This window comes from Rhipicephalus sanguineus, chromosome 1 (assembly GCF_013339695.2).
Source record: "Rhipicephalus sanguineus isolate Rsan-2018 chromosome 1, BIME_Rsan_1.4, whole genome shotgun sequence".
In the NCBI taxonomy this organism is placed as follows: domain Eukaryota; kingdom Metazoa; phylum Arthropoda; class Arachnida; order Ixodida; family Ixodidae; genus Rhipicephalus; species Rhipicephalus sanguineus.
In genome coordinates this window covers 12,202,723-12,226,589 of record NC_051176.1, presented here as the reverse complement: position 1 = coordinate 12,226,589, position 23,867 = coordinate 12,202,723, and the positions used below count along the sequence as shown (strand labels likewise).

Genomic DNA, 23,867 nt, shown 5'->3' with positions numbered 1-23,867 from the left:
TTACACGACTGAAAATGTTTCTGCAGTACGAATCGGTAGAAACAATGTCTCCACAAACAAGTGAACAGTCACGTTTCTCGCCGCAAATGCCACCAGGGCGCTTGCTTCATGGCTCTGAGTGGCAACAAAGAGCATTAAGCGGAAGGTCAGAGATGCGGAGGGACTTATTGGATGACAGCGATGGAAAAGAAGCCGGTTCTGAGCAACTACCGAAAGGGAAAAAAACAAAATAAGGAGGGAAAGGTTTTATGATAATTCAAGGGGAAGCGCTTTACTGTTTAAAGCAAGGTCGGACTGCCTTAGAACGAGTAGTTATAAAGCGAGATTCAGTAACAAAGAAGAACAATGTACATGATGCGGGGGAACTAAGGAAACGATGGAACGTGTACTGATTGAATGTGGCGATATTCACCCAGGTATACGTGTGGGCACGAGTCTATATGAAGCCTTGGGTTTTAGGGACAACAATGGAAAGCTGAACACGTCCGCGATAGAAATAAGTAAGACGGTTAGTGTATTGGTGGCAGAAAAGTAGAGATAAAGTACAAAATAAATAATGGGGAAAATAAGGTTACTTTGCCTTAAGAGGCAGAGAGGTGGACCGTGAATTTATATTTTTTTTCGTATAATAACATAGATTTAATCAACGTAGATAAGATATTAGGCCAACATGAAACAAGGAAGCTTTTTTTTCTTTTTTTCCTTCGAGCCTGGTGGCAGACATGTCACCGCCCCGTTATAAAGGGGACGCTCATAGCATCCATCCATCCATGAGTGGTACGTCGTGAGCGCGGTGAAATTGAATGCGAGACATCGTAGCCACGTGATGAGATAACCTTTAGTTCTTCGTGCGTGTGTGCATAGTCTGTGCGAATATGCTCATAGATGAATCGTGCCGCTCGCTGGCGTTGTGGCATGAGCACTGATCCTCGGCAAGAGCAAACGCGGTGGGCGGACACGATTTTCGCCGCGGGCGTCTGTCAATCAAACTGATTGACGCGTGAACTCGGGCACAAACTCGTTGATTCTGAAAAGGCCCCAGTTCAACTCGTGACTGTCATCCTGCCGGTGTGCCTGTCAAGCGGTTCATCTTTGCATAAGAAATAATTTCGTCAGCTTACACTACTCGTGCAAGGCTGAAGCCATCGTGACAGGCGCGTGAGAGGGAGGCAGAGTAGGAGAGGAGAAAGAGGGGGAGGGGACGCGCATGCGCTGGCGCTCATCGCGGCGCTGCGCAGGAGAGAATATCGGCATGTCGAGCCCGCATTTCAGAGGAGTCAACCGAAGTAAGCGCTGGACTGAACGCGCGCAGCGCTCTGCCACTTGAAGGAGAGGAACTAGAGTAGGAGAGCGCATGCGCCGCGAGAGCAGAAGCGAGAACTCAGGAGAAGCGCAAGCAGGTGCTGGTGGAGAAGTGGAGACAGTAACGCGCAGCTGTTCGAGAGAGGGAAGGAGGAGAGTTGCGCATGCGTAGTGAGTGCGGATGCTTCGCATCTAAGCGATCTTTCTCATATTAGCGCATTACCCTTTCACAATGCCAAAGCCACAACCCATGCCGCGAGAAGACGCCTGGTAAGCGAGAAGACGCGCAAAAATTAAATGCAGCTGGTGATGCTACCTTGAAATTGCCACATCAACTCGCTGAGACGTCAGAATGGGATGGCATGTACTGGGGCCTACACAGTTTTTAATCGGTAAAAATGAAGTAAAGTGTCTTCTAAGTGGGCCACAGACTTGCCGTACCAAGTTTCAGAAAATTTTGTTGAGTTCATTTGGCCAATCAAAGTGGAAGGTTGAGCCAGTTGGTGATTCATGATCGAAGCATACTGCGAGGTCTGCGCTTGTCCCCGTCTTCTTGGTGTCCGTGTTGTCCACTGCGCTGTATACTTAGTCCATGTGGCCAAACGGTGAAGGAACTCTTTAAAATCTCTGGCGTCACTCACAACTCCATGTGCCGAGATCTTGGCGCGGATTTTCAGAAATGAATCTTTCACCTTCATTTTCTCTTTTAGTAATAAACCTATTTATTACTAAAAACCAATTTTTTACTAATTATTATTCGAGAGTTCTCTAATAATAATTTATTCGTTGAAATTAATTCATAGTTCCACTTTAGCGTCCCTTTGAGGTGGACTGTAGCAGGGCGGCTTATATCATGCGCCTCATGCTGCATTATCTGCCAAGTGCATGCTGGATATCTTCGCATACGACATCGACAAGTGAGGTTAGTTGAGGCCGCGGCGCAGGCTGCTACAGGGCTGCTCGGATTGTCGCCTATTTATCTCGTAATTCGTCGGCGGCGTACGGTGGTTTTATTGCAAACTACGCATTTCAAGCGCCTTTCCGTTTATTGTGGCCCCCGAAATAATTTTTCTGACCGTCAGGGCGTACTTCTGGCAAACAGTTCTTCCTTCGATCCCCGCCTTATAAAGCGAGCTGCCTTCTCTATGCTAGCGTCAGCATGGTGAAACAAGCTCCTCGTTGCACGTTCTCGTTCGAAAGCTGCACACGGGTACCCCGCAGCTTCTCAGCCCATTCTTCGCTGATGATAATGCGCAAGATATTCAGGAATACGGTGCACAAGAGGTCCCAGCTTGTTGGCTCTTGATCCTCGAACAAGGTCTGTCGCTGTTGTCCATTGAGAGACAGACGAGACAAACCTTTTCTTTTCTGGCCCATTTGCCGAACGTTTAAACTGGCAGCATGTGTCGAGTCAGCTACGTAGGGGACTGCCTACAGGACAATAATGACGCGTGCATGTTTCAGAACAGGTGTGGTGTTTCTGTTTCGGCGTATTTGAAACTATTTTGTGTTCTGGCCTCAACGGTAATTGGGTGGAAAGATGGTGTCTATACACGGAAGACTGGTGTATACAGAGGCTTGAAGGGAGCGCCATGATTAAGAGATATTTATTTATGTAAAGTGGACCGGGAACTTTGTCAGGTCAGGAGAATATCGCCATTAAAACTTTTAGAGATGTTGATAATTATCTTGTCCTCCTTCATCAGTACCTATGTATTGACGCTAAAGTGAATGTGCTCAAGCATTTAAAGTAGAAGGGTGTCTGAATAACCAAGAAATGGCACTATTCAGTTCCTAGACCTTGTTATTAACTATAGCGGGTCTCATACGTGTTGGCGTACTCCCGCGTTCGGTGAACTGATTTATCAGTTTCAGTTTGCCCATTTCAAGATTCCGAAAAATGGCATTGGTGTTTCCTGCCAAACGTCCACTCTGAAGAAGACATGCCCGCATTTGAGGGTGTGTTTTCAAAAACAACTCGGCAGGCTTAGGGAGGCAGGCTATCCTGGGTCACATTAGCGCGCTTGTGTGGAAAGGGTGAGGCGAAGGGTTCGTTGGGTCAAGAGGTTCTCAAAGAGCGTAAGAACCAACTGGCTGGCGATTCTTATGCGCATGGTTTTTCTTACCGCCTTAGGAAGGTTGGCGCCAATTACAGCGTCGGGTTTCGTTGTCGGCCAAGAACAAGCTTGAAAGGGTTTGTGCTGCACTGGAGAGAAGAGTTACTGGGATGCGGTTCCTTGGCACGCCTCAAACATTGCGCGAATACGTTCGCGCAGTGTGGGGAGAAGCGGGTGCTCTATCACTGTCCCTCTCGTGTGGCAAATGTTATATAGGAGAAACAGGGCGTTGCCTCAACAAGCGCCTCATGGACTAGAGGGTGGCGTCAAAGGGCAGCCGTCTTGAAATACATGTCGTACGTCTTTGTGCACTCCCACCTATATAGGGCTAGGGTGCTGCTGCGTTTTACTGATAAGACCGCACGTGAGATTGAAGAAGCATGCTTCATCTACAAGGCGTAGGACAAATGTATCGCGCAACCACCGGTAACAGTGCAAAAAGGGCAAATAGATTATCATCTAGAGGGGCACCTTAGATAACTATACACCAGTGCGCCTGTTCGTTTCTAACACGTGGTCACCTGTTTTCCTATATATAATGTCACGTGGCTGCTACGGTGAAGAAGGGTGCAGCAAGACTGGCACTTTTCATATTGGTGCACTTGTGCCCGGAAAGGAAAACTTAACGTACTAGCAATTCGCGCAGTACACCGATAGCAATGAGAACAGTCGTCGTCCTGATCAGCAGCAAAGCGCGTCAGCCTTTTGTACCTGCGGCATCGAAGATTCCAGCGTTTTCGTTGACGACCGGGTTGGTTCCAGAATAAACTCTATCATTCGCGTGTGGTGCAGAGTCTTACTGGAAGATTCTAAAGCAATCTGTAAGGTTCCCAGACACTCAGGCGCGATTTGCGCAAGGCAGTGGTTATAGGTGTAGTGTACCACTTACATGGTAATATAAAAGAAATGCGCGTGTCATTGCCCCCTCTGAAGGAGCATCGCCCCTATGCTTAAAACAGAACATGCAACTGAAATCATGCATGCAATAAGAAAGAACAATACTAATCAAGCAAAAAACAGAGTTCTCAGGTTCCTGAACATGCATAGAACGACTTAAGGCGCACCACATGAAGGACATCAGGTCGTGCGCTGCGCTACTGATAGTTCGTAGTGCCATCCGAGATAGCCCCGTAGTCTAAAGGGCTGAGGCGTTGAAGCACCTTGTATGGCGGAAGCATCGCCGAAGAAGATTTGACTGAGTCCACGTCGGCGTATCGGTGTCCAGACACCGATACGCCGACCGTAGAATACCGGGCTGGTATTCTACGTGACGTAGTCGAAGGCTGTAAGACTAATGTCAACATTCTGCTGGCTCTGCATGCGTAGGTGGGTGAGTTGTCGGGTCTTAGGCGCGCTGAAGGTAGAAGATGATGACAATGTTTTCTTTGCCGGTCACGTTGGGTATCGTAGTGTCGAGCGCCGGTGCCGGGATCCTTCCGTAACCCAACTCGTATGACGTCATCTGCGTCGTTTCTTGCACAGCCGTGTTGGATGCGAAGGTCACATACGGAAGGATGGCACCCCACGTTTTCTATTCGACGTCCACGTAGATGGCCAGCATGTCGGCGATGTTCTTTTTGAGGCTCAGTGAGGCCACTGGTCTGTGGGTGGTAGGCTGTCGTCCAGCGGTGGCTTGTCTAGCTGTATCTCAACATCGCCTGAGTTTGGTCAGCAGTAAAGGCTGTACATCTGTCGGTGATGACGACCTCTGGGGCGTCACGACGCAGGAGAATGTTCTTAATGAAGAATTTGGCACTGCCTTTGGGCAGGGCTCTCGTCTCGGCGTAGCGGGTTAGGTAATCGCTAACTAAGATGATCCATTTATTTTAGGAAGTCGATGTCGGGAACGTCCCCAGGAAGTTCATCCCAACTAGCTGGAATGGCTGCCAAGGTAGTTCGACAGGCTGCGGAAGCCCGGGTGGCCTAGTCGGCGGTTTCTTCCGTCGCTGAGAATCTTGGCAAGTCCTTACGTAATGGCTGACGTCGATAATGTGGTGATGCCAGTAGTGCTTTTTGTAGCGTTAGCTACACTTGCCTAGCCGGAGCCAGTTTCGCGTGGGTCATCATGAGCCGTGCTGCGCATGCGCGAGGATGAGTGCGGAGCCGGCATCTCACGCGCTCTCAGCCACCGCCGCTGCTGGTGGCGGAGAGCGAGAGGAGTGGCGTCGGCCGGGCAGACAGTCTGGCGAGTGCGACTCGCCGCTGCTGCTCTGCGCATTCGCGAGGGGTGACATCGTAGCCATGGTGCGCGCAGCTATTCGCCTTCGCTGTGCAGTCGCCGTCTGACAATGCGCTGGTGCCGCTTGATAGCGCCGATAGCGCCTCTGACTGGCGTTTGCAGGTGGGCATGGAGGAAGGAATAAACTAAGGAGAGGCAGTTACGTCACATTTCTTGAAGCCGGAAGTAGGGAAGGGTAGAGAAGGCTCCTTCTCGCAAGGTTGCGCACGCCGACTCGCTGACGCATGCGTCGTTAGCGGCTAGCAGACTATCACGTCGCGCCTGCAGAGCGTCGGGGCGCCGTCAGCTGACAGACGAGCCGAAGAACGAAGCATGTGATTGTATCGAAGGAAGAACAAAGGAGCGGCAATGCCTTCTTGCAGTGTGCCCAGGTGCCGCTCGCGCGGGATAACAAAGGAACCGGGCGTCACTTTCCACGCGTAAGCGTATTGCGTTTGCTTTATATTTGACGCATGATCGAAAGTAAACGCATGCGCTAGCTCTCAGAACATAATGCACGATACTGCATGCGTGAGCGTAGTGTTCCTCTGCTTTATTCATGGCTGTAGAACATGCTGTAGAGGAATGGAAAGCTGGGCCAGTTGGTGACTCTCCTTGACTATAAAAACACAGCGCAACGACGACGCAGACGACACGATCATTGCGCTGGTGTTTGTCTTTTCGTCTTCTTTGTCCACGTCGTGGTTGCGCGGTGTTTCAATTTATTCGTGGCTGTTTGTCCATTTGTTATTAATGTATGCGAATGCGCGTATGTATTGTTGCATGCTTTCAAACAGCTTTCCCAAAGATCTCCGTCATCGGAGGCTATGGATCGAAGCCATAAAACCCGGTCAACGCGACTGGGAACCGGCGAAGTCGGCTTGTGTGTGCTCAAAACACTTTGCACTTGAACACTTCAATCGGGCGTCGCCGCTGGTAGTTCGCCTCCACGAGGATGCCGTCCCTGCCCCGGTGAGAGACCGCAATAACTGCGCCCTGGAGATTTAAATGCTCAACTTTTATTAGCTGCGACGCGTAAATTGAATGCGTGCTCGTACTTCGGCATATTTATTCGGCGGATTGTACAGGAAATGAAAAAAAAATTAATATATTGCTTTAAGCATTACGCTGGCGAGGCTACAGTGCTGTCTTTGCTGTCTTGTCGTGCAGATCACAATGAAGTTAATTATATGACTGCATGCAATTTATGAGAAAAGTTCTGATGATGTTCTTCTAGCTGACAAAGGTTTATCTGTTACATAATGCGCCCCTTTATTTTTAAACAAGTAAGAAGCTCTGAAGCACTGATAAAAAATAAGCTACACTTGTCAAAATTAACTTTAGAAACAGCGCTAAAAGACGGGACAAAGAAAGGACACAAACCACGGCGCTGACTAACAACCAAATGTGTTTTATTCTTCCAGTCTGCCTATATACTCCGCCACAATCTCAGGGAAACAAAAGCACAGAAACAAAGAAAAAATTGAATAGCCTGCGCAGAGGCTCAAAAATCCTCAATCGGACAGAAACGTCTACTCTTTCGGAAGGAGGGAGATCGAGGGGGGGCTGACACATGCTTCTCCGCCATTATAGATATGATACGCTTCAGAAATGACACGCGCCCGTTCATCATGGTACTTCGACAGGAAAATGGAATCTTTAAAAGATGGCTGGCAACCACATTCCTTACAGTGAAGCGACAACTGACTATCTCTGGCTTGTTTACGGACGTTGTTCGCATGCTCGCGCATACGGTCATTAGCGCACCGCCCCGTTTGTCCAACATAGTAACGGCCGCAAGAAAGAGGTATCTTATACACAACACTATCACAACATTCCACGTACTTCTGGCGATGCTTCTTGCTGCATCTTTTCGTCTTGGTCTCTCGATTTACTTGCTGACACAGGCTACCAAGCTTATTTTTGGCTGAAAAACAGTCTAACGCCTGCCCTGCTGACCACTTTCTTGAGATTATGTGCCACCTTGTGCACATAAGGAATGACCACTTTTTTTCTGCGGGTGTGTCACTGATTGAACAGTAGGTGAGCACTTGCTTTTAAAACCGGGCACGAGGCTTTCTGCGATACTGGTCAAAAGCGTTCCTGGAAAACCTGCAAGCTTCAGGCGTGCTACTTGAGAACTAAAGCTCGCTTCGACTTGGTGATCACAGGACCTCTCAAGCGCCGCCTTCATGCAAGCCCTTGCAATACCGCGCTTGACAATTTTTGAATGCGCAGAGGAAAAAGGGAGAACGCTCTTTTGAGACCTGGGCGCATAACACCAACATACATGGCTGTTTGAGAACGAAAGTTCCAAGTCCAAGAAGCGTAGCCTATTGTCTGAAGGATGCTCAGTGGTCAATTCAAATGGACTTAATTCCGCGAGGAACACGTCAAAAATTTCCGCAGCAGGCTGCAGGTCATGAGAGTTAGTGCTATAAAAAATTAAAAAGTCGTCCACGTATCGCATCACCTTTACCGTGCTAGTCTGTCTGAGCTGGCTCTCGAGATTACGGTCATAGCTGGCTAGTAGAATGTCACTGAGAACAGGGGCGATGCATGAGCCTATGCAGACTCCTTTCCGTTGAATAAAAAGCTTATCGTCGAAACTGATGAAGGTGGATTGCATGTAAAACTTTAAAAACTCTAAAAACTTGTCTACAGTGATTCCACATGCGTTCTGAAACTTAACAACACCGTATCTGTCAATGCAATTACCAACTTCGGCACACACATCATCCTGAGGTAACGAATAATAGGTCTTTAACATCGACCGAAAAAGCACAAGCACCCACTGGACAGTCTTCCCGGAGAAAGGCAGAAACGGTACCTGGGGTCCTTATGAGGAAAGGGTCGTCGATGTCAAGGAGGCACAAAAACCTTTGCAGGAACACACCAACTTCTCGTTGCCAGGTTCCGCGCTCAGAAACGATCGCCCGGAACGACTTTTTAATTTTTTATAGCACTAACTCTCATGACCTGCAGCCTGCTGCGGAAATTTTTGACGTGTTCCTCGCGGAATTAAGTCCATTTGAATTGACCACTGAGCATCCTTCAGACAATAGGCTACGCTTCTTGGACTTGGAACTTTCGTTCTCAAACAGCCATGTATGTTGGTGTTATGCGCCCAGGTCTCAAAAGAGCCTTCTCCCTTTTTCCTCTGCGCATTCAAAAATTGTCAAGCGCGGTATTGCAAGGGCTTGCATGAAGGCGGCGCTTGAGAGGTCCTGTGATCACCAAGTCGAAGCGAGCTTTAGTTCTCAAGTAGCACGCCTGAAGCTTGCAGGTTTTCCAGGAACGCTTTTGACCAGTATCGCAGAAAGCCTCGTGCCCGGTTTTAAAAGCAAGTGCTCACCTACTGTTCAATCAGTGACACACCCGCAGAAAAAAGTAGTGGTCATTCCTTATGTGCACAAGGTGGCACATAATCTCAAGAAAGTGGTCAGCAGGGCAGGCGTTAGACTGTTGTTTTCAGCCAAAAATAAGCTTGGTAGCCTGTGTCAGCAAGTAAATCGAGAGACCAAGACGAAAAGATGCAGCAAGAAGCATCGCCAGAAGTACGTGGAATGTTGTGATAGTGTTGTGTAAGATACCTCTTTCTTGCGGCCGTTACTATGTTGGACAAACGGGACGGTGCGCTAATGACCGTATGCGCGAGCATGCGAACAACGTCCGTAAACAAGCCAGAGATAGTCAGTTGTCGCTTCACTGTAAGGAATGTGGTGCCAGCCATCTTTTAAAGATTCCATTTTCCTGTCGAAGTACCATGATGAACGGGCGCGTGTCATTTCTGAAGCGTATCATATCTATAATGGCGGAGAAGCATGTGTCAGCCCCCCTCGATCTCCCTCCTTCCGAAAGAGTTGACGTTCTGTCCGATTGAGGATTTTTGAGCCTCTGCGCAGGCTATTCAATTTTTTCTTTGTTTCTGTGCTTTTGTTTCCCTGAGATTGTGGCGGAGTATATAAGGCAGACTGGAAGAATAAAACACATTTGGTTGTTAGTCAGCGCCGTGGTTTGTGTCCTTTCTTTGTCCCGTTTTAGCGCTGTTTCTAAAGTTAATCATAAACCAACCAGCCCAATCCGTACCTTACTTGTCAAAATTTCATTTAATTAGTCCTACTTCACAAATTTTAGGAATTACAGTGCATTCAAGTTTGAGCACTGTATTGTGCTCTGTTGCAGCATTGCCATCCCTGTGATTATTCATAGTGTGTAGCTGCTATTTCTTGCATGCAAATGTGTTAACTGAGACGCATAGGTGTGTTAATTTGGTTCAGCATTTTTGTTGTCATATGCACTTGCCTTAGAACCAGGAAACTGTGAGTAATAGATACTTTGCTTGCAGAGCACTGTGATTTATTTGACGGATTAATTTGAAAAATGAAGCACAGAGTAAATGTTGCACGCTATGAAACTAAAACAGGCAGCACAAAGGGAAAAATAACGGCATAAAGCACTGTGTGATGGAAAGCTTCGATCGCAGTTCTCCATTTTTTGTCCTTCGTACACATTCTACGTTAACTTTTAATGGAGAGCTCCATGTGACAGCTTGGCAAGCCTGAGCAAAGTGAACCCCTCTACTCTCCTTTATAGTATTGTAGAACTGCTATACTGTGAATTCCTGTTTATTGAATTACTTGCGTTTTGATAACTACAACGGAGGCTTGTGTGCCACTTTAAATCTGTCATGCACCTCATTATTCATTTGCAACAGACACCCCTTTCACAGCAGCGAGGAGGTGGTGCAGGTACCGCTGCGACTGCTCAGCAGGATACCCAGCCAGAAATGACAGCCCTGAGTAGCCCTCCTGGAGCCTCTCCGCAGCAACAGGTATCTCATGACAGTGCCGTTTCGTGATTACTCACAGCTATCCGAACAAGGACAGTGGCTGTATTTGAGTCGCAGCGGGAGTCACAGCCAGATAAATTTTTATTTAAGGCATTCCTTCCTGTATCTGTTGACAGGACTTCTGTCCAAATTGTGTTGACACACCAGCAATCTTTCTTATTCGTTAAGGAAGCTTCGTTTTCATAAATAGTTGCTTTTCATAGATGCTTCGGGCACTGAGAAGTCCGTGAGGATTTTCTTGTGGCTTCGTGCTATCAACAGGTGGTTGTGTATCTTACATTTCTTAACCCTTCAGCCACCTTGCGGGATTCTATAGAATTCATATGAAATTTTCCTTAATCCTCCAGGCAGTACTCGAAACACTCCAGTCATGTGATGCTTATTCTTCAATTTTAATAGCTGCTTAAAATAAAATACCAGTGATGTTCTGGTACAAGCATGTTTCTGCAAAAGAAATCTTTATTTCCAGGGACCTATGGATTTAAGTGAAATCCCAGAGACCCCGCCAGGCCTATCACAACAGGTATATTACAATATGCCATTTTGTGACTACAACTACATGAGGCGTTAGAGTGGCTGTACTTATGTCACTCAAGGAGTCGCTAACAGATTAATTTTTCTGTAAGACATTGCATTTGGTACAAGCTTACAGTAATATTAGTCAGAATCATCTTGGCGCACTGGAAATTTGCCCTAAAACTTCAGGCAGCAATCAATGCACTCTAGTTGTGTTATGCTTCTCCGTCATTTTTAATAGCTGCTTGAAAAAAATAACCAGTTGTGTCTGGGTACAAGCATGTTTCTACAGTTTAAAATCTTTTTCCCAGGAACCTGTGGATGTCGCTGACAGCCAGGGGTCTCTGCCAGGTCCATAACGACAGGTACTTTACAATATGTGATTTTGTTACTACCTGTTGCCAACAGATAAGGTTTATGTAGAGCATTGCTTCTGGCACCAGCTCACAGGAATATTAGTCCGAATGGCCTCGGTGCTCTAGCAATTTGCCTTAAACCTTCTGGTAGCATTCTACGCACTCTAGTAGTGTTATGATTCTCGGTCATTTTTCATAGCTGCTTGAAATAAATAACCAGTTGTGTTTGGGTGCAAGCATGTTTCTACAGTTTAAAATCTTTTTCCCAGGAACCTGTGGATGTCGCTGACAACCAGGGGTCTCTGCCAGGTCCATCACGACAGGTACTTTACAATATATGATTTTGTTACTACCTGTAGCCAACAGATAAATTTTATGTAGAGCATTGCTTCTGGCAACAGCTCACAGGAATATTAGTCTGAATGGCCTCGGTGCTCTAGCAATTTGCCTTAAACCTTGAGGTAGCATTTTACGCACTCTAGTAGTGTTATGATTCTCGGCCATTTTTCATAGCTGCTTGAAATAAACAACCAGTTGTGTTTGGGTACAAGCAAGTTTCTACATTACAAGATTTTTTTCTCAGGAACCTGTGGATGTCGCTGACAGCGAGGAGTCTCTGCCGAGCCTATCACAACAGGTACGTCGCAACATGTGATTTTGGGACTACGAGTAGCCAACAGATAAATTTTATGTAGAGCATTGCTTCTGGCACCAGCTCACAAGGACATTAGTCTGAATGGTTTTGACGCTCTAGCAATTTGCCCTAAGGACCCCTGACGCCAAGTTTGGAAACTCGAAATGGTTGTGTTGTTTTATAATCCTGGATGCGTGGGACTTCTTACCGATTATGAGTATTGAACATTGCCCTCGAGATATTTAATATGTTTTTAATGTAAGCGTGAGTGCTCATCTGAATTTTCAGTACCTCGCAACGTCACCACTAGTATGTCGGAGACAGAGGTCCCATGTGATGTTACATGAGTAAAGGGAGTATTGTCGAAATCGGAGAGTACTTGCAGGGCACACACAATACCCCGACTGGCATCTGGCAAGGACTATTGTTTGTCACCTATCATGCTGTCTCGTAGTAGTGCTCAGTTCTGGCTGCTTCAGCCAGGAATGCTTTTCTTTGTTTTCTTGGAGGGGGGGAGGGGGAGAGAACAGTATTGAAGCACATCGTTTCATTCTTTATTGTGCACGGGGCACCGATTTGACTACTGAGCTTTCAACGACAGTGAAGCTTGAGTGCACATGACCTTAAGTGCTCCCTGGCTGTGGGCCACTAGTTTATTATGGTATTTAGGCGGGTGTTTCAAACTGATGCAAATTTGTAGTCAGTTAACGATGCAAGCATTAATTATATAATGTGTTATAACATTTACGATTCAATTTCTGGATTACCAGAGCTTCATTACGAAGTTACAAATTATGGTAAAAAAGTCGAAAGCAAAACTTTTGTTGTCAGGAGACCGCTAAACATTCAGGCAGCACTCAAAGCACTCTAGTAATGTTATGCTTCTTCATTTTTATTAGCTGCTTAAAATAAAATAGCAGCCATGCTTTCGTATACAAGCATGTTTCTGCAATATAAAATTGTTTTCAGGAGCCTATGGATGTTGCTGACAGCCAGGAGACTCTGCCAGACCCATCACAACAGGTACTTTACATTCTAAAAAGACAGGGCGTGCAAACAAGGACACAAGAAAGAAGTCAGGACACCACAAACGCCGACTAACAACTGAAGAGACGCACAACGGCTGAAAAGAAAGAAGGCACGAAAACTTATCTGCGCATGCCCATGCAACAGGCGAACCTATCAATCCGGCACGCGTGGCGGTCTACGTTGAAGATAACTGTTAAGGCATTTGATTTCATCTTTATGCAAGTTAATCGACGGTTGGCTCACGCATGCGTTACCACTATTCTCGATATGCCATGCTTCTATCATCAGGCGCGTTTCTTCATTTCTATGACGGTACAACACTGCGCATTCATCGAATTTTGGCGTGCACTTACAATCTCGACAATGTAAAGATAGATTAGAAGGTGAGCCTCCTGTTAGCGATCTCTTATGTTCTAATAATCTCTGGTTGATGCATCGGCCCGTCTGTCCTACGTAGAAGCGGCCGCAGCTGAAAGGGATCTTATACACCACTCGTACGGCAATCAGTGAATTTGTTGGTGTGTTTTACGAAACAAATATCGGTCCGCTTCTTGTCTTTTACTCGCTCATTCTTCCTCTGCACAGCGGCGCAAATCTTACCTAGCTTATTGGCAGCCGTGAAAACAACATTAACGCCGTATCTACTTCCTACTTTCTTTAGCCTGTGAGACACGCAATGAATGTACGGTATACCTACGACACGTTCTTCTTATCGCTTTCTGCAACCATGCTCGGACTTAACACAATAGACTTCTTTAAACGTTCAGCGACCGTGGCCACTGCATCACGAGGATACCCTACATCTAAAAGACGCTTAACCTGTGCGTTAAAGCTATCACTCATTTTGTGCTCACACGACTTGGTGAGGGCTGATTTAAGGCAAGACATGGCGATACCGTTTTTTACAACCTTCGAGTGCTTCGACGAAAAATTTAACAGCGGTTTCGAAGATCTAGGAGAATACTGCCAGCACACGTGGTTCTTCTGGAACGTTAAAGAAATGTCTAGAAATTGTATTCCATTATTCTGAGGCACCTCTTTAGTAAATCTCAGCCCACCTCCATTAATTTCAAATTTTTCGCTCACGGAAGTTACCACCTTTCAAAGTCCTCACCACTACAAAAGATCAAGTAATCGTCCACATAACGAAAAACCTTAATAACCGAATTACCTAAGGCGCCTTCCAAAAGATTGTCAATCTTGCTAAGGTATAAATCACTAAGAACCGGAGCAACCTTAGAACCAATACATATCCCTGATTTCTGCACATAACGCCTTCCTTCCAACCTACAAGCGTCGACTTTAAATACCTGGAAGGATTTCTAGAAACGCCCCGTAGAAACACCACATTTATCGGTGAAACGGTCTGGTGCTCTTTTCGTTACTACATTCATTAACCAATTTACAACCCTCATGCGGCAAAGAATAATACAGGTCTTCAATATCTACTAAAAGCCTTACAACAGCCGGGTTCTCCTCGGATAGGAACTGCACTAGTGCCTGAGAATTACGCATACGAAAAGGGTCTGAAAAACTCAAAGAGGTTAGCAGTTCTGCAATAACTAGATACAGCGACTGCCAGGTGCCTTGCTCTGAACGATTGCTCGAAATGGGATCTCGTTCTTATGTGTTTTGGCTGAAAAAAACAATTCTAAAGTAAGTGTTTAGCCTTCTTGACATTACAAGCTATTCTCTCAAGATTATGTCTTAACAAAAGGTCGACAGCACGTTGCCTGACTACCGATGGCTTAAGTTTTACCGTCCTAAAATTCTTTTCTATGGCTGTTAATGCTTTTTCTGAGAACAAACTGTCCGGCATAATTACAAAATACCCTTCCTTATCTGAAATTACTGGCCTGAGTTTCTTTCGACACAGTAATTAACCAAAGGCTGGACAGGATCAGAACACTTGAGATGCATATTTGAACCCTTGATGCTAGCAACGCAGTCTGAAATGCAGTGGGAACGCTCTTCAGGAACAAGTCTAGTGATTTACGCGGCAAACTTAAAACGTCTATTGGTTTCAGGTTCGGCTTAAAACAGTATTTAGGACCTAAGGTTAGGGTTTTACGGTGACTATCATCTAAGGCAGCTCCTCCAAGGACTAGCAAGTTATTTTGCGATGAAACAGTAGAAATAATCTTCCTCTTACATGGTTGAAGTTCTCGAAGTTTTACCCTCCATATGAATTCCGCATGCTGGTTAGCTACCCTCATCCAGTCGGCGTACATCTGCTTCTGGCGGCGATCGTCACGCGAAGTCGAACAACGGACCTTGAGGCATTCCTGGTAAAATCTCACTTGACGCCATGATTCCGCGGTCAATATGGCACCTCCTGGCATGTCCGGTAGATGGTTGCAGAAACCCGCACAGTTGAACTTCACTGGGCAAACTCTATTCTTAGAAAACCATGAAAAAGTTCTAGCACGGACCAAGCAAATAGCAATTAAAGAAGCCAAAGAGGCAGGATTGTTCAGATAAGTAGGAGAACACGGAAAAGGGCTCAGAGTACTAGAAATGAAGCTAGAATAACAGAGAGCTGAGCTAGTTGGTAAGTATTCATTCTAAAAGACAGGGCGTGCAAACAAGGACACAAGAAAGAGTCAGGACACCACAAACGCCGACTAACAACTGAAGAGACGCACAACGGCTGAAAAGAAAGAAGGCACGAAAACTTATCTGCGCATGCCCATGCAACAGGCGAACCTATCAATCCGGCACGCGTGGCGGTCTACGTTGAAGATAACTGTTAAGGCATTTGATTTCATCTTTATGCAAGTTAATCGACGGTTGGCTCTGCATGCGTTACCACTATTCTCGATATGCCATTCTTCTATCAGGCGCGTTTCTTCATTTCTATGACGGTACAACACTGCGCATTCATCGAATTTTGGCGTGCACTTACAATCTCGACAATGTAAAGATAGATTAGAAGGTGAGCCTCCTGTTAGCGATCTCTTATTTCTAAACTCTGGTTGATGCATCGGCCCGTCTGTCCTACGTAGAAGCGGCCGCAGCTGAAAGGGACTTATACACCACACTCGTACGGCAATCAGTGAATTTGTTGGTGTGTTTTACGAAACACACCAATAGCTAACCTTCCGCATGCTGGTTAGCTACCCGGTTAGCTAACCGGGTAGCTAACCAGCATGCGGAATTCATATGGAGGGTAAAACTTCGAGAACTTCAACCATGTAAGAGGAAGATTATTTCTACTGTTTCATCGCAAAATAACTTGCTAGTCCTTGGAGGAGCTGCCTTAGATGATAGTCACCGTAAAACCTAACCTTAGGTCCTAAATACTGTTTTAAGCCGAACCTGAAAACCAATAGACGTTTTAAGTTTGCCGCGTACAATCACTAGACTTGTTCCTGAAGAAGAGCGTTCCCACTGCATTTCAGACTGCGTTGCTAGCATCAAGGGTTCAAATATGCATCTCAAGTGTTCTGATCCTGTCCAGCCTTTGGTTAATTACTGTGTCGAAAAGAAACTCAGGCCAGTAATTTCAGATAAGGAAGGGTATTTTGTAATTATGCCGGACAGTTTGTTCTCAGAAAAGCATTAACAGCCATAGAAAAGAATTTTAGGACGGTAAAACTTAAGCCATCGGTAGTCAGGCAACGTGCTGTCGACCTTTTGTTAAGACATAATCTTGAGAGAATAGCTTGTAATGTCAAGAAGGCTAAATCACTTACTTTAGAATTGTTTTTTTCAGCCAAAACACATAAGAACGAGATCCCATTTCGAGCAATCGTTTCAGAGCAAGGCACCTGGCAAGTCGCTGTATCTAGTTATTTGCAGAACTGCTTAACCTCTTTGAGTTTTTCAGACCCTTTTCGTATGCGTAATTCTCAGGCACTAGTGCAGTTCCTCTCCGAGGAGAACCCCGGCTGTTGTAAGGCTTTTAGTATGGATATTGAAGACCTGTATTATTCTTTGCCGCATGAGGAGTTGTTAAATTGTGTTAATGAATGTATTAACGAACAAGCGCACCAGACCGTTTTCACCGATAAATGTGGTGTTTCTACCGGGGCTTTTCTAGAAATCCTTTCCATGTATTTAAAGTCGACGCTTGTAGGTTGGAAGGAAGGCGTTTATGTGCAGAAATCAGGGATATGTATTGGTTCTAAGGTTGCTCCGGTTCTTAGTGATTATACCTTAGCAAGATTGACAATCTTTTGGAAGGCGCCTTAGGTAATTCGGTTATTAAGGTTTTTCGTTATGTGGACGATTACTTGATCTTTTGTAGTGGTGAGGACTTTGAAAAGGTGGTAACTTCCGTGAGCGAAAAATTTGAAATTAATGGAGGTGGGCTGAGATTTACTAAAGAGGTGCCTCAGAATAATGGAATACAATTTCTAGACATTTCTTTAACGTTCCAGAAGAACCACGTGTGCTGGCAGTATTCTCCTAGATCTTCGAACCGCTGTTAAATTTTTCGTCGAAGCACTCGAAGGTTGTAAAAAACGGTATCGCCATGTCTTGCCTTAAATCAGCCCTCACCAAGTCGTGTGAGCACAAAATGAGTGATAGCTTTAACGCACAGGTTAAGCGTCTTTTAGATGTAGGGTATCCTCGTGATGCAGTGGCCACGGTCGCTGAACGTTTAAAGAAGTCTATTGTGTTAAGTCCGAGCATGGTTGCAGAAAGCGATAAGAAGAAACGTGTCGTAGGTATACCGTACATTCATTGCGTGTCTCACAGGCTAAAGAAAGTAGGAAGTAGATACGGCGTTAATGTTGTTTTCACGGCTGCCAATAAGCTAGGTAAGATTTGCGCCGCTGTGCAGAGGAAGAATGAGCGAGTAAAAGACAAGAAGCGGACCGATATTTGTTTCGTAAAACACACCAACAAATTCACTGATTGCCGTACGAGTGTGGTGTATAAGATCCCTTTCAGCTGCGGCCGCTTCTACGTAGGAGACGGGCCGATGCATCAACCAGAGATTATTAGAACATAAGAGATCGCTAACAGGAGGCTCACCTTCTAATCTATCTTTACATTGTCGAGATTGTAAGTGCACGCCAAAATTCGATGAATGCGCAGTGTTGTACCGTCATAGAAATGAAGAAACGCGCCTGATGATAGAAGCATGGCATATCGAGAATAGTGGTAACGCATGCGTGAGCCAACCGTCGATTAACTTGCATAAAGATGAAATCAAATGCCTTAACAGTTATCTTCAACGTAGACCGCCACGCGTGCCGGATTGATAGGTTCGCCTGTTGCATGGGCATGCGCAGATAAGTTTTCGTGCCTTCTTTCTTTTCAGCCGTTGTGCGTCTCTTCAGTTGTTAGTCGGCGTTTGTGGTGTCCTGACTTCTTTCTTGTGTCCTTGTTTGCACGCCCTGTCTTTTAGAATGAATACTTACCAACTAGCTCAGCTCTCTGTTATTCTAAGGTACTTTACAGTATGCGATTTAGTGGCTACAAGTCATCAACACTTAAATTTTTTGTAGGGCATTGAAACAGGTTCAGTGACAGCATTGCCAGAGATATCAGGTGCTAAATGCATGGGTGCTATATTCAAAAATCATATTGCCATCTGTATTTTTTTCAATTTATTTTCATAACATTTAGTGGTAAGTGTTTTTTCTGTGGCTGTATGCCAAGGTCTCAAAATATGTCAGAGTGGGCACTTATGAAAGGCAATGAACTACCCAAAATTCATGCAGTAATTTCAAAGGTTTCTGAATCCGCCTTTTTCACGTTAGCCTGGCACACGCGTCCTTCCCCTAGCGGAAAGGTCGCGGAACATTAATCTCGAAGGCTTTGCTTTTGGCAATACCAGCCGGCCCCTAACAAAGTCCTACTAAAACGGCAGAGGGCAGCACAGGAAAATGAAAGAGGCGGATTCATGCTGCCACACTGTTTTGCCCCTCGCTTTTGTTGGTGCAATGCTTCAAGATTATGAAAATCAGCACATTAGTTAATAAAATATGTAAACATTTAATTTTGCCTCAACATGCGGGCAAGTGTGAGAGACTGTAACAATAAGTAAACTTTGCTTTCTTTTCCAATGATGTCACGAGGTATTGGTATCTAATGCACACAAGCTGCCTCTGTGGTCTAACTGAGGGCATGTCAAGCAGTCATGCGATTAGGCTCCTGTTCTGCTTCATTTCTAATTATGTCATGATGTGCGGCATGAAAAGAAGGGAAGACGAATGGGGCCACAGGCATTTTTTAAGTGGGCTGTGTCACCAAACTGCTTATACTGTGCAGGAACTACCAACTTTTCCATCCAATCTGCCATTCAATCTGCCAATTGCCATCCACCTCTGCCTTTGTTGAGACACCAAGGAGAAGGAGACGACCAATGGTAACCTGCTCTGCCAAGCGTGCCTATTTTGCAAGCACAATCCAACACCATGAATGTCATAGCCCTGTGTATATGCTCAGTACTATCCTCGTCAAATGAAACCCGAACAGCGGCAAGCCTTCGCAACGGTATAGTGCGCGCCGTCCAGTCATCACCATTCAAATGTGCGCGCATCCGGTTTGGCCGCACTGGGCTATGCGCACCTGTCCATAGTAAAAAAAAAGAAGATAACTGGACGGCGCGAACTATACCGTTGCAAAGGCTTGCCGCTGTTCAGGTTTCATTTGACGAGGATAGTACATATCATATATATAATAGTGTGAATAACCCACCCACAGCATGCACTACAGTAAAAGCTTGTTAATTCGAACTTGCAGTTGATTTGAACTGACGCCCTTGTTCCAGGACAGCCCTGTGTATTTCCATGGGAAAACTTCCGACAATTCAAACACGATGGTTAATTCGAACTAGGAGCCCCTAATTTTTATTGCTCCTCATAGTAGTCTGCCCCAAGTGATCACAACGTGATGCAAAACCAGAACAAATTTATTGGAGATGCACAGCAATGAAACGGCACCATTTCTCAGCAGCTGAGAATTCGGATACTTGCTGGAGCTCTTGCGCCAGCTGCCAACGATGATCATGGAGCTTGACAAAAGAAATGCAAGCAAATGTAAATTACTGATTATTTTAATTATGATTGTGCTAACTCTGCCATGTAAATAAACTTGTTTGAAAGCATAAAGAGCATCATATATTTGGCACTAAGGCTCACAGCTCACATGAATCTATGTCAGGGCTTGTTTCTGGCGTATCATTGACTGATAATTAATCGCTGTTAGAGCTCCATCAACCTAATCTGCAAATCATCTGATGCGAAAGCGTGGTAGCAGCTAATTCGCAGTAACGAGTCCGGTGGTGGCTTCTTTGAATTCCGCCCGCGTAGTGTGGTGCAATATCCGTTCATTCTAGCACCTGCGCGCTAATTTGAACTCCGCTTAATTCGAACAAATTTGTAATCTCCTTCGATTGCGATTTAATGAGCTTTTACTGTATTAGATTACCATTTAACAAAGCATGTGCAGGCACACACACTGTGTGAGTGGACTTAGTTTGATTCTGCAACAACGATTTTTACTAATAGCCTAATTAGCGTTGTGCTCTGTATGCAAATGAATCAATAAACCCAATGAATTTTTAAGTGTGAGTGGCCTGCACATCAAGATGAGAAGCCTGTATGGAATCTCCTGCTTGGATGCCTTTGCAGCTACCAGAAGAGAATCGGTGAGTCAATTTTATTGACTTGTTATACAAATGCTTCAAGGGACCACTGGAGGCATCACATAGGAGGATGTGAACTAGACCATAATTATTTGACAAACAAAACAGCTATACTGTTGGTAAAGCAGCACTCGCTTTTACAAGCTGAGAAACACTAATGCAAGCTAAACATTCTTACAGATGTTCTCAATTAGCAAAGTAAAGAAAACAGCAGCTCCAATCAGTCAGCTGACAATGCGAATAGGTACTGAAAGTGCGAGGGATCCAGATATATTAGTATGATAGTTGAAATAAAGATTGTGTTATCGATTGTGGATTGTGGAAAGTAACTCGTTCTATTGTCTTATTTATAAGGTTAAAGACAAATTTTATACTTTTTCCAAGAAAAAATAGGGTTAATGTTGTAGGTGTATAAGACTCAATGTGAGGTATGCAGCGGTAAAATATGCAACTGGGCAAGTGAGGTAGCGTTATACAGTGAGGGAGAAAAAGATAAAATTTTCTGGTCATTGCGAGTAATAGCATGCTGAGCATTTCTATCGGAGATGACACAATTCATGTATATACAAGTAGAATTATACCATAAACCGAGCAGCTTTATTCTGCTTTCTTCGAGACACTCGGAGTACATTGTGCTTTATACATGCACAAAGTGCAATATGCGAGGCTTGTGCATTACTCTAATGATGCACTATATTTTTTTTATTTCTTTTCATAGGAGGACACACCTGAAAAAGCTTATTACGAGCAAGGGCTGCATGGTTTTCTGCAATGCAAGCTCAGTCGAGAAAAAGTATCAAAAGGTGCAGAAAACAAGGCGGAGACTACAAAAGAAGAACGCTGAGCTTAAATCAGTTTTGTCATAACCAAGGGAATACCTGCTCAGAGCAAGTGTCCGTTCTGGGTGGCCTAGGCACTGCAAATAAGCATCTGCTTGAAAGGCAGTCCACTAAGCATGGTCGAACTACCACTCCAAATAAGTACTCCCTGAACTGAGAACATTGCACCAACTTTAAACTTCTATTCTCCAAGAGTCTATCAGTAGTAAGGAAAGTGTTTGATACGTGCCTCCCACATCCTAGAACGCTCAGAAAGTGATACGAGACTGTTGATGGGCAAGCAGGGCTGCAACAGAAGCTTTCAAGCACTAAAATGAAGTGTGCAGAGTCGGCAAGCAAAGGGCATCGAACTATCTGCAGTCTCATGGTAGATGAAATGGAATTCGGCAGAACATTCAGTGGACAAACATAATTTTGATGGGTTTGTTGACTTTGCACAGGTATTGACAGTGACTCGCTACCACAAGCAAAATCTGCATTTGTTATAATGGCTGTCGCTATTAATGGACGGTGGAAGTTGCCACTAGGTTACTTTCTCGTGGATGGCCTAGTTGGAACACAAAGAGCGAACCTGGTCACCCAGTGCCTCCATAAGGCACATGACGCTGGAGCTATGGTGGTTTCACTTACTTGTGATGGCGCACCTGCAAATCTGACAATGCTACAAGAGCTTGGGTGCAATTTCCAGCATGTGGGTGATCTCAAAACAACTTTCCCCATCCAGCAAACCAAGACCCAGTAGCTGCATTTTAGATCCGTGCCACATGTTGAAACTCGTCAGAAATGCACTGGCACATAAGAAATGCTTCATTGACCACCAGGGAGGAACGGTTGCTTGGGGGCATATTGAGTGTCTTCATAATGTCCAGCAGAAAGAAGGCCTACACTTGGCGAATAAGCTGCGCAGAGCCCAGATTGAGTGGCAACGACAGCCCATGAAGGTCAGACTCGCTGCCCAAGTAATGAGTACTTCTGTAGCGACAGCATTAGCTGTGCAGGGAACTTCGCATAGAAGGCTTTTGTGGCTCAAAGGCAACAGAAAACTTTTTTTAAAGATCAATGACACCTTCGATGTTCTGAATTCGAGAAGTGACATCAAAAAGGTTGGAAGAAACCTGTAAGTGAAAGGAATATCGAAGCTGTTGATGCTATGTTCAAAACACAACACATTATCTCTCCTCCTTGAAGAAGCCTGGAACTGGGAGACGAGTGATTGAAACAGGCGGAAAAACAGGTTTCTTAGGTTTCATTATCTGCATGCAACCTGATTAGTCTTTTCATTTCGTTGTCTCTAAAAAACGACTGCTAAAGTACATTCCGGCCCACAAAATTTGCCAGGACCACCTAGAACTGTTTTTTTGGCCTGATTCGAGCACACGGTGGACATAACGACAACCCGACCACACAACAGTTTCGTGCTGCTTTCAAAAAAATCATCGTCCAAAATGAACTGGCTGATGTCTCAACAGGCAACTGTTTGAGCCTAGACAGCATCGCCATACTTTCATGCAGCAGCACTTCCAAGGCTCCTTCTACCGAACTGCTGAATATCGGCAGAAAGGAGGCAACTCCTAGACAGCAATGCTGTTGAGCAGTCTGCAATAACAGCTGCTGACTACGACTACATCGCAGCTCCTGGCTACATTGGTGAATGTGGTGGACGTAATGTGACATACATGGCAGGGTATGTAGCACATAAATTGGCCACAAAATTGACTTGTGAGCACTGCACTAGTGCACTGCTTACTAGAGAACGAGGAAGCACGCACTCGCTTATTGAACGAAAGAACAGAGGTGGGCTGACATACCCATCTAAAGTGTGTTGAAAATAATCAGAAAACAGAGTCTGTGATCAGGACTGCAGTGCGCCTGAACAAGTTGGCATCAAAGTCACTGCTACTAGATATTGTGCATGAAGTCCTTGATTCTTTTCACAGCAAACAGCTTTTCACTGAGCTACATGACCATATGTTCGACAACCGTCCGATGGACAACCACTACATACATCTTGTTAGGAGTGTTGCTGAAACTTACGCTAACGTGCGGTTGTTCCATGTTGGAAAGCAGGCAACGGAGGGCCTGCACAGTGTCCAGGTCCGGCAGATGTTCACAAAATTGACTCAGTTTAAGGGGCAATAACTCGTGCAGTTGTTGTTCATCACCGTTGCTGTGTTTTACTGTGTGCAAGCGTGCTGAGCTTTTCCAATAAATTTCCAACTTTGTGCTTCATGTTTATTCAGCTGAATGCAAGAAAGCAATGGTGCACTTCGGCAGGATGGTCGCCGCGGGCAGCTCGATCGCTTTTTTTTTCCAGGAGAAACGGTAAGTTAAGGGCACGCGACATTTTAGAGTCACTGTATATGCTACCTGAAGGTAGCATATACAGCAATTCTACGCGACG

At 45.2% G+C, this 23,867-nt stretch overlaps 1 protein-coding gene across 1 annotated transcript in view; it reads left to right on the top strand.

The window, feature by feature from the left end:
• The window catches only part of LOC119379626 (uncharacterized), a 62,798-nt gene that overhangs the window by 30,915 nt on the left and 8,016 nt on the right, over window positions 1–23,867 (top strand). Inside the window, exons 2-6 of the mRNA XM_049412050.1 lie at window positions 6,435–6,609; window positions 10,355–10,471; window positions 10,959–11,012; window positions 11,945–11,998; window positions 12,965–13,018. Coding sequence (XP_049268007.1) covers window positions 6,435–6,609; window positions 10,355–10,471; window positions 10,959–11,012; window positions 11,945–11,998; window positions 12,965–13,018 — 454 coding nt within the window. The remainder of the gene's footprint in view (window positions 1–6,434; window positions 6,610–10,354; window positions 10,472–10,958; window positions 11,013–11,944; window positions 11,999–12,964; window positions 13,019–23,867) is intronic.